This window comes from Garra rufa, chromosome 3 (genome assembly GCF_049309525.1).
Source record: "Garra rufa chromosome 3, GarRuf1.0, whole genome shotgun sequence".
Lineage (NCBI taxonomy): Eukaryota > Metazoa > Chordata > Actinopteri > Cypriniformes > Cyprinidae > Garra > Garra rufa.
This window is the reverse complement of record NC_133363.1, coordinates 54,628,055-54,639,781: the sequence shown is the minus strand read 5'-3', so window position 1 is coordinate 54,639,781 and position 11,727 is coordinate 54,628,055. Positions and strand designations below refer to the sequence as shown.

At 29.5% G+C, this 11,727-nt stretch overlaps 1 protein-coding gene across 1 annotated transcript in view; it reads left to right on the top strand.

The window, feature by feature from the left end:
* mpped2a (metallophosphoesterase domain containing 2a) overlaps positions 1 to 11,212 on the top strand; it is an 80,354-nt gene extending 69,142 nt beyond the window's left edge. The window contains exons 5-7 of the mRNA XM_073837345.1: positions 1,411 to 1,526; positions 4,203 to 4,316; positions 9,930 to 11,212. Of these exons, the coding sequence (XP_073693446.1) occupies positions 1,411 to 1,526; positions 4,203 to 4,316; positions 9,930 to 10,048 (349 nt within the window). The 3' untranslated portion in view covers positions 10,049 to 11,212. The remainder of the gene's footprint in view (positions 1 to 1,410; positions 1,527 to 4,202; positions 4,317 to 9,929) is intronic.
* The last annotated feature ends 515 nt before the right edge of the window (positions 11,213 to 11,727 follow it).

Genomic DNA, 11,727 nt, shown 5'->3' with positions numbered 1-11,727 from the left:
GATATTATATATATATATATATATATATATATATATATATATATATTAACATAATCTGAAAAATTATATTTATATTTAAAAAAATAAAATTAAAAATATTAAAAATAATTATTTTGTAGTGATTTTATTAAATTAATTTTAACTTATTTTTATCTATTAAATTATTTATTATTTTATTATTAATATTATTTTATTTTTTGAGGTTTTGTTTTTTACTTATTATTATTTGCATTTATTATTATTTTTTCAACAGTTCACATTTTCTTTTAACACTATTATTTTTAATATTATTTATATATATATATATATATATATATATATATATATATATATATATATATATATATATATATATATATATATTTATTTATTTATTTATTTATTTATATATATATTTATTTATTTATTTATTTATTTAATGTTTTAAAGATAAAAATAATAATCATAACAACAGCATATATAAATAAAATATTTTTATTGTAAACAGAGATATTTATTTTTCTTTATATATTAAAAAAATTAGAAAATTGTATAAAAAATTAGTTGTGCATATATAGTATAAATACATTTTTGTTTCTATTATGGTTTTATTTAGTCATTTTCATTTAATATATAAATCATTTTTATTTGTTTATATAAATATGCTTTATTTTCAGTAAAATATTTCACACATTGCTCCATATTTCTTCAAATAACATGAATACCATGAAACCGCCTACTAGTACAGTACCTGCACAAATATATCTATTATGGTTAAAAAAAAAAAACTCCAGCACAATCTCCATCGGGTTTACCTGTATCCATCATCATACTGCCAGCCCCAAAATGTAGTGCTATTGGGCTTTGCTAAAAGCTTTTCATCACGAAACGTGTCCTGCACCGTCTGTAATTTTCTATAAAGAGCGCTAGACTTCCTTTTCTGGTGATTTCCACAGACAATGATTAGTGTTTTTCACCAGACCTGGGACAAATGGACGCTCAATTTATCATCACTATCAGACCCTCAGCTTGACACAAACATATAGATGTATAAATTCGCACCCGTGCGAGCGCTCGCTCGTTTTTCACATTATTTCATTTGGGCGTCGTACCTACATTAACCCCGTGGCTTTATTTGAGCTATCAATCCATAGCAGTCATGGGAGAGGGGGCTGTTTGCTCTCTGCGGCTGCATCTCCCGCAGCATTTGCATTTATTATGGCAGCCTGCAGTGAAGCCCTTCTCATTTCACACTTTGAAGCTTCCTCCAGGGATGGATGGAGGAAAGAAGATCACTTTGACAGGTTGAGATTGTTTCTCCACATCTGCCGTCAGCTGTCATTTTAAACGGCGCGTGTACGTCTCTGTCCCGCCGCGTGGACGGATGCCTGTGTGGTGCTTATGAATGTGTTTTTCTGTCTCTCCCCGCAGGACGCCGTGGTTTAATGGCTGGGGTTTTAACCTGCCCAGGGGACAGTCCCTGCTCGATAAGTGGAACCTCATCCCGGAGGGCATTGATATTCTCATGACCCACGGGCCGCCCCTCGGTGAGTTCAATTAACCAATCCTAATGGACTTCCATCCAATTATTCAAATGCTCGCCAATACATTATATGGCGGCCGCGTGAAGCCTGTTGTCATGCTTGTCAAGAAACCCATCATATGAAGTTACAGGAAAAGGAAAGAGTGACATTTTTTACATATGTGAAGTAATATCTATCCTCTAAGTTTAAGTTTTAATAAAATGCTCAAACCATAAAAACACATTTTCATAATTCTTATGCATCAGATTTTTTTTTTTTTTTTTTTTTTTTACAGGTGTTACTGATTTTGATACTAAACAAAAATTTACATCTGCATACTAACTCAAGCTACCACTACTATCAATTGTGTTGAATATTATGTATGTTATCTGGCAACACAAACCTGTTTCATGCAGGAACCACACACACACACACACACACACATATATATATATATATATATATTAAAAGTATTACTTTTGTAGTGATTTTATTAAATTAATTTTAACTTAAATTTTATTTATTAAATTAATATTTTTTTATTTACGTTTTTATTTTGTATTGATTTTTTTATTTATTTTTTATTTTGTTTTTTTTACTTATTTTTATCTATTAAAATATTTTTTTTTAATCAGTGTTCAACATTTTACAGTAAGACCTTAAAGGTCTTATTTTTTAATTTATATATTATTAATTTATATATTTATTATGTTTTAAAGATAAAAATAATAATCAGAACAACAACATATATCAAATATTTTCATTGTGTATATATATTAAAAAGGTTTAGAAAAGTGTATATATATATATATATATATATATATATATATATTAAAAAGTTGTTGTGCATATATAATATAAATATGTATTTTTTTACAGATGTTACTGATTTTGATACTAAACTAAAATGTACATCTGCATCCTAACTCAAGCTACCACTACTATCAATTGTGTTTAATATTATTAATGTTATCAGGCAACACAAACCTGTTTCTTGATTTGAAACCATATCTCATGCAGAGCATGCAGAAACTAATAAATACATTTTTCTATTAAGATATTTATTTTGTTAAGGAAAATCAATGGTCTGGCTTCTACAACTTTCATTTTGGAGCAAAAGTCTGGCTTTAAACTTGAAAGAAATAAAGATTTGGCATTTATTGTGATAATTATCGATATAGACTTGTATGAAAACAGTTAACATGATTTTTTGGCCATATTGCCCAGCCCTACCCAAAAATCTAATTAAATAAAAAAAATTAAATATTAAAATAAAAAATATATTTAAAAATTACAACATATTTTATTTCAGCTCGATGCCCACAACATTTTAAATTTTTCTGTAGTTTAAGTTGCTTATATAGACCTATTTAAACAAGCAAACAAACAAACAAACAAAAAATGAAAATGACAAAACCATGCAAAAAATGGGCAAAACTTTATCTAAAATCTAGCCTCAAAGTATGGTTATTATCATTAACTAAAACTAAATAAAAAAACATAACTATAAATAATAATAATATATATTAAAAAAAATTTAAATAATCATTACCTGAAATAATTTTAAATATTTAATTTAGCTACAAACATTTCTAATTTTTCTGTAGTTTGTTACACAAATTGAAATTGTAATACAAACTATATAGATATATTTAAACAAACAAAAAAAACAACTAACTAATAAAAATGACAAAACCATGCAACAAAATTGACTTCAACTAAAATCTAGCCTTAGAGCAGGTTATCATTAAAACTAAATAAAAATAACTATAACAGTAAAAACTAAAAAAAAAAAAAGTGCTGTCAAACAATAAATCACATTAAATGTGTATATATAAATACACACACATACAGTATAATTTTTTAAAACGTATTTACATGTTTATATTTTTATTCATGTAAATTAATATTAAATATATAAAGATATTTAATATATAAACATTTTTCTTAAATATATCAATGCATGTGTATTTATATATACTTCATAAACATACACAGTACACACATAAATGATGTACCAAAATAATTCAAATTAAAATTTAAGAAAAACTATATGGACAAAAAAAAGATTACTTAAAATAAACATTACTTGCAATGAAATGAAAGTTAATCTAAATTTTGTGCAAAAAAAAAATCTAAATCGCCTTTAAAGGTGTCCAAATGAAGTTCTTAGCAATGCATACTACTAATCAAAAATTAAGTTTTGATATATTTATGGTAGGAAATGTACAATATATCTTCATGAAACATGATTTTTACTTAATATCCTAATGATTTTTGGCATAAAAGAAAAATCAATAATTTTGACCCGTACAGTGTTTTTTTTGGCTATTGCTACAAATATACCTGTGCTACATAAGACCACTTAACCACAGAAGCATTTTTATCAGTGTACAGAAATAACTTAAATAACTTAATAAAAACATATTTAAATGAAAAAAGAGACAAAACCAGACAACAAAATTTCTACAGATATAACTGAAAACGAAAACAGAAAATATATGAATAAAATCTAATTAAAAATGTTAATGAAAACTATGACGGTATATCAGTAACATTAAAACAACACCTTAGAGTTGTAAAATGCCTCAGAGTAGGTTTCTTTAGCCTTAGGTTAAAAAGCACAAATGATTGTACATGAGTCACAGTGTGAGCTGTTTTTCCTCTGAGATTAGAAACTGATTGATGGTGTGTGTGTAGGTTTTAGGGATTGGGTACCGAAGGAGCTGCAAAGAGTTGGGTGTGTTGAGCTGTTAAACACAGTGCAGAGGAGAGTCCGGCCTAAACTCCACGTCTTTGGAGGAATTCATGAAGGTGAGTAACCACAAAGACCATTAAAAAAGCAAAAAACCATGAGTCATTACAGCGACTACAGCGATTTCAGTGGTTAAAGTGTGTGTATATTGACAAGATATATAACGGAAGCAACACTAATGAGATAAAAGACACCAGAGTTCAATCAATAATCAATTTTATTGATAATAACCACAATTAAAAAGTGCAGAAAAGAGCTCAGAAAAATTGCAGTGTGACTTCAATGTAAGAGTTACACGTCATTCACTTTTGGTTACCGGTACGCTTATATTTTTACATTTTTGAGCCGACTGTAATCCTTGTATGAAAACCATGAGCACAGATAATAGATATTTTGAGATGAAATCACTTTACTTTTATAAAAGCTTGGGGGTCCGGTTTTTAACTTTTTTAATTGTTAAGGAAAATGAATGGTCTGGCTTTTACAACTTTCTTTTTAAAACAAAAACCTGGCTTGAAAGAAATAAAGATTTGACAATTATTGTGATGATAATCGATATAGACTTGAAAAAATGAAAAAAATTATCATGCTTTTTTTTTTTCAGCCCTACCTGAAATCAAATAAAATATTAAAAAATGTAACACATTTTATTTCAGCTTGATGCCCAAGCAACATTTAATTTTTTTCTGTAGCTTAAGTTGCTTATATAGACAAATTTAAACAAGCAAACCAAAAAAGCTGTGCAAAAAATAGGCAAAACTTTATCTGAAAGCCTTTATCTAGCCCCAGAGTATAATTATCATTGTTAACTAAAACAAATAAAAAAACATAAACTATTAATAATAATAGTAATGAAAAAAATAATTACTTAAATAATCATTACCTGAAATAATATTAAATGTTTAATATCAGCTAGCAACATTTAAAATTTTTCTGTAGTTTGTTACAAAAATGTCAATTGTAATACAAACTATATAGATATATTTAAACAAGCAAAAAAACAACTAACTAATAAAAATGACAAAACCATGCAACAAAATTAGCAAACTTCAACTAAAATCTAGCCTTAGAGCAGGTTGCACAGCTGATGGATACTGTATTTTGAGATGAAATCACTCTACTTTTTAAAAGCTTGGCTGTCCGTTTTTTTACTTTTTACTGTCTCTTATGCTCACCATTTGATAAAAAAAAAAAATGTAAAATTGTGAAATATTATTATGGTTTAAAATAATTGTTTTCTATTTTAATATATTTTAAAATGCAATTTATTCTTGTGATTCTAAGCTGAATTTTCAGCATCATTACTCCAGTCGTCGGTGTCACATGATCCTTCAGAAATCATTTTGATATGCTGATTTGCTGCTTAAGAAACATTTCAGATTATTATTAATACAAACAGTTGTGCTGATTAATATTTTTGTGTAAACAGTGATACATTTTATTTAGGATTCTTTAAATAGAAAGTTCAAAAGACCAGCAGTCATTTGAAAACAACAATTTTGAGAAACAATTTGAGAATAATACATTATATCTAGGGATGCACCGAAATGAAAATTTCATGGCCGAAGCCGAACAAAATTACACACTGGGCTGAAGGCCGATTACCAAACACGTTTTTTCGTGTATTTTCCCATTTTTTCACCATTGCATAAATTAAATAGCTAATATTTGCTTTTAACAGTTTTGTCTTGCTTTTTAAAGAAAAAAATCAATTACGAAACAACATTTTAAAAATATTTATTTAACACTGAACATTTTTAACATTCTAGTAGACATTATAGCCTATCAACAAAGCACAATTTAACTTAAAATTAACAAGTTAGTATAATAATATTCTTTGGCCATTTTTAAGACCCCCTTCTTGAATCAGGCATGTGTTTAATGTACAAATGAATGCAGCCTTGCTGAGCAAATGAGAATGTTATAATACATTTATTAATAGAGCCGTTGTAATGATTGACATTATTTTTGTCTTTTTTATTTTACAGAACAACAGTAAAATTACAATGCTACCATTTATGAATGTTGACTTTTATTTTGGTGGAAACCTTCAAGAAGACCTCAGTACTACTTTTTGCTGACAGCAGCAGATTTATGAATGATTCTCATTACGCTGTTTTAGCGCAGATTTTCCTCGCACTTTGGACTTTGAACCCTGGCTAACAAGCTTGTGCAGCGCTGTCAGAATACACTGTAAAAAGTTTTCACCAGATTCAACTTAAAAACCTAAGTTCAGCAGCTGCCTTACGTTTTTAAGTTAAATCAGCTTAAAACAAGAAGTCATTTTAACTTATTACAATAAAAATGAGTTGATATAACTTGTGAGTTTTAATGACTTAAGTTGATTTAACTTACAATCTTAAGGCAGCTGCTAAGATTTAAGTTTTTAAGTTGAAACTGGTGAAAACTTTTTACAGTGTAAATACAATTTGTGCATGTATTAGACAACATAACATTCTGTAGTTTATTTACTAATGATTTAAGGCTATTTCGTGATTTCAGTCATCATCCAGTAACCAGCAACAACCAGCCCTTTTCTCTTCTCTTGGAAGACATGCGATGCGATACTAAACAGTCTTGTGCTTAGTGCACGTCTCTATTTAATCGCGTCACGTCATTGTTCGGTGTAAATTATTCGGCCGAACACAAGCTTTTTTTGCTATTTTCGGACGAATAATTTCAGTTGCCGAACATTCAGTGCATTCCTAGTATTTGTAACAGAAATGGCTTGTTATTTCCTTTAGAATTTAGAGTCTCAGGACAGTATTAGCTGCATCAGCACAAACGTAAACCCCATAAGCAGTCTGGGATATAAATATATATAGATATGGGTTGCATTTTAACACCAGATTTGGCTGCAAGTTCAGCCTAGTACTGAGGGAAGAGTGATCAGAGAGATCTGCCTTTGGGTTCGGACTCTGTTCACCAGATGTGCTGCATCCCCTCGCTTCCTCCCTTCAGCTTTTGAGGCTTTTTATTATTATTATATTTTTAATTAAACATGTTGAAGACAGAAAAGGGTTTCTGAGTCCAGGGGCTAATTTAGACAAGTGCTTCACTTGAGGAAAGACCTTGTACTGTTTATTGTGTTTACTCAATGTGTTTGTTTGCACACACACAAACACACACACATACATACACACAGCAGTCAGTGGGCGAAGTCATAAATGGCTTTTCTGAATATAGACTATTTGAAATTGTGTCTGAAAAATACGTAGATATATAAATAGTTTGCTTCTTTTTTATATTTTTGACATATATATTTTTACAGATGATGTGTCATATAATTATAGTTTAGCAGTGCTGTTCCAAGGTGCTGTGTCAGTAAGATATTTTTAAAAGAAATTTATAATTTAATTTTTTTTTTAATTCAGGAAAGACACATTCAATTGATCAAAAGTGACAGTAAAGACATTTATAATTTTACAAAACAAAAAACACAAATAAATGATTTTTTTTTTTACTTTCTATTAAACAGGAACAATATCATGGTTTCCACAAATTTCTTAAGCAACACAACAGTTTTTTCAGCATTTCCATCACTGAATTAAACTGCATATTAAAATATATTAAAATAGAAAACAAAAATATTGTCATTTAAAATTGAAGTCATTTCAGATTTTCTTTGCCCAAATGATTTAGAAATAAGGAAATAAAACTAAATAAATTACTATAACCATTCAAAAAAATAATTATTACTTAAAATAAACATTATCTTAAATTAAATGAAATGTTAAAAAAAAAGATTTAATTTCAGCTAGTTGCCAGAACAACATTTCTAATTTTTGTTTAGTTTTAAGTTGCAGTACTAAAATAACTGAAATTAAAACTGAATAAAAACTACATAGACATATTTAAAACTAAATAATAATAATAAATAAATAAAATAAAAAATAAAAATGCCACACCATGCAATAAAATTTATAAAACTTCAGCTAAAATCTGTTCTTGGAGAAGAGTTATTGTTAATTACAACTAAACTGCCAGAACAACACTTACTACTGAAATAACTAAAATTTAATAAAACTATATGGACATATTTATAAATAAATAAAAAAAGGGAAAAAAATGCCAATCCATGCAGCAAAATTTATAAAAACTTTAACTAAAATCTATCATCAGAGAAGGGTTATTATTGTTACTTACAACTAAACTAAAACCATATTTATAAAAAAATAACGGTAACACTTTACAATAAGGTTCATTAGTTAAACATTAGTTAATGTATTAACTAACATGAACTAACCATGAGCAATACATTTGTTACTGCATTTACTAATCTTCATTAACGTTAGTTAACGGAAATACAGTTGTTCATTGTTTGTTCGTGTTAGTTCACACTGCGTTAACTAATGTTAACAAAATTTTAATAATGCATTAGTAAATGTTGAAATTACCATTAACAAAGATTAATAAATGCTGTATAAGTGCAGTTCATTATTAGTTCATGTTAACTAATGTGGTTAACTAATGTTAACTAAAGAACCTTATTGTAAAGTATTACCAAAATAACTGCTTAAAATAAAATAAATATTAAATGAAACAAATTAAAGTTACTTCATTTTTAACTCAAAATAAAAACTAAATATACAAATAATTTATCATGGTGGTTTACACAAAAGTACTAAGCAGCACAACTGTTTTTAACGTTACTACTGATAAGAAATGTTTCTGAATGATTTCTGAAAGTGATCATGTGACGCTGAAGAGTAATAGTAGAGTAATAATGCTGAAAATTCAGCTTTGCATCACAGGAATAAATTACATTTTAAAATATATTCAAATAGAAAACAGCTAATGTTATAAATATTTGCAGCAGTAGTAAGTTTTGCTTTGAGTTTAAGAGGTTTAAAAACGTGTACCAACTCCAAACATTTGAACTTTTGGACATAATTTAGCAAATTCCTTTGTCCGAAACAGTGTTGCCAGACGTACGATAATTATCGTATTTGTACCATAATTTTGACCTCTGTACGATGTACGATCAGTAATACCACAATGTACGATAATTTCAGAATTTTGTGACACCATGGTCGTTGTAATTATAGAGCTTCTATTCTCAAAGATCTAGCTGTGTGGATTCTACGTCTACCTTCATGATTGTGAGGAGACGTGGCGTTACGCATGTCTTTCATCCAATCTTACGTCTTCTCAACCAATATCATCGTGGAGAATGGCTCTCTCTCACGAGCACAAGTTAACGTTCCTGTCGCACTTAGGTCAGTTGTTTCAAAACTGAGGTTGTTAGTTTAACAATAAAGTATAGAAAATGAGTGCTGAAAAGGATAAATTGCTGTAACATCTAGATTAATAGCTGTATTTTGAACGCTTGACTCAGGTAAGATAATTAGTTTAGCATTGCAATAAAGTATAGAAAAGGAGTGCTGAAAACGATAAATAGCTGTAACATCTAGATAAATATCTTTATTTTGAACGTTTGACTCAAATACGATAATTTTCTCCCAAATACGATAATTTTGAGCTTCTGGTACGATACTTGGACATTTCCAATCTGGCAACACTGGTCCGAAATGACCTAAAAATGAGGAAAAACTGCAGCAATTTGTGTTCGACTGAAGAAAAGTCATATGGCTTTAAAACCGTATGTTTATGGAAGAATTGTTTCTTTAAGTTTGTGATATAAAAGTTTACTTCTCTCTGGTTTCCTCTAGGTTACGGCATTATGACGGACGGGTACACGACATTCATCAACGCCTCTACCTGTACAGTCAGCTTTCAGCCCACCAACCCTCCCATCGTGTTCGACCTCCCGAACCCCCCCAGCTCTTGAGACGCCCACGAACGTCGCTATACTCTCCTCTCCTTATGTTTTCTAACAATACTTTGAAAGAAAAAATAGTTGAATGTTTCTTTAAAAATCGCCAGTCTTTTGCTAAAAGATTCAGTGGAAGTTTCCGATGACGGACGGCATCACGCTGGTGTCGCGTACAGAAAGTGGTGAACAATCTTATAAAAAGATCTGATGAAATCTGTAAGATAATAAGCTTTGTGAATTTGTAAAATTACGTCTTTCTTTTTTTTTTTTTTTTTTTTTGTCAATATTCGAAGTATGTTGGTATTGGATGCCATTGTTCATTTTGTATATTCTTTTTCAGGATAATTAAGCTTTCTTTTAGCTGACAGGGATAATGCCTTAAACTAGCTTTAAGTTCCCCCGGCTGGAGCCCCTTCTTTCTGCTAGCGAAGAGAAAGCGTCCTATTTATTGTTTTTATCCAAAACTAAAAGGGATTTCTCTCCTTTTTTTGCATTCAAAGAACACTTTCTTACAAGCGCAGGGAAGACATGGATACATTTTAACTCATGTATATTCTGGAGCGCCTCATTCTGCATAGGAATTGGAAAATGTCTTAAAATATGAGTATATCTATATGTATGTGTGTACGCTGTAAAATCTCTAACTAAAATTGTGTTTGTTCTAAGCCTCTTGAAGAATATCATTTTGCCTGTAAGTGATGATGACTTAAATGTGCATAAAGCGCACACACGCTCTTTTCTGTTTTCATGAATTGTTCCTCTGAAGCTCATTCAGTGTCGCCTACTTTACGGCATATTGTTCCATACAATAAACGAGTACTCGAAATTATTTTCACGTACAATCTCAAAGGTTGTATTTTTGCTCTTTGAACCTGCCGAAACCAGGTTTAGTTGTCCTTTGATATCTCGCCTATGATAGTTTTTTTTTTTTGTTTTTATCTTCTTTTTTTTTGTAATTTTGCACTGTGCAAATGCAGTCTTGCTAGCACAAAAAAAATGTTGCCAATAGTTGTTTCAACTCTTGCCACTGTAAATGCCTCTCGGCTTTTCTTTCAGTTACAGTCTCATTCCTGGGAAAGTTTAGATACGTTTCTTCTTTTTTCTTCTTCTTCAGGTTTCATTGTGATATATTTAGCTGCCTTTATATGCAAATAAAATTGCAAGATTTTTACTTCTAAATGTTTTGTTTGGTTCATTCTGGCCTAGGCTTTTGTTACTTTTACTTGCAATCAAACTCTACAAAATGCTGTGTTAAAAAACAACTCAATTTGGTTTATTTGGCAACCCAGCACTGAGTAGATATTGGGTATTTTGACCCAGCTTGTTGGGTTAAATGAGTTGTTTTAGGTTAACTATTGTTTCAAAATTATTATATTGCAGGCTTAAAATGGGCTGGAAACTTAAAAAAAAAACAATTACAGAGGCCAGTTTATGTTAAGCTGGAAGTAGATGATTTTAGCTGGTTTCAGAGACAGGCTCAACTCAACAGTTGGGTAGAAAAAATAACCCAGCATTAAAAATGACCCAGCAGCTTAGTTACAGAAAAACTACCCAGCACCTAAATAAAATAACCCAACAAGCTGAACCCAGCATTTGGGTTAAAAAAAATAACAACCCAGTGTCGATATCCACAAGCAAAAATGCATATTTATTATTATTAATAGTATAAGTATTAGTAGTATTATTTATATGTT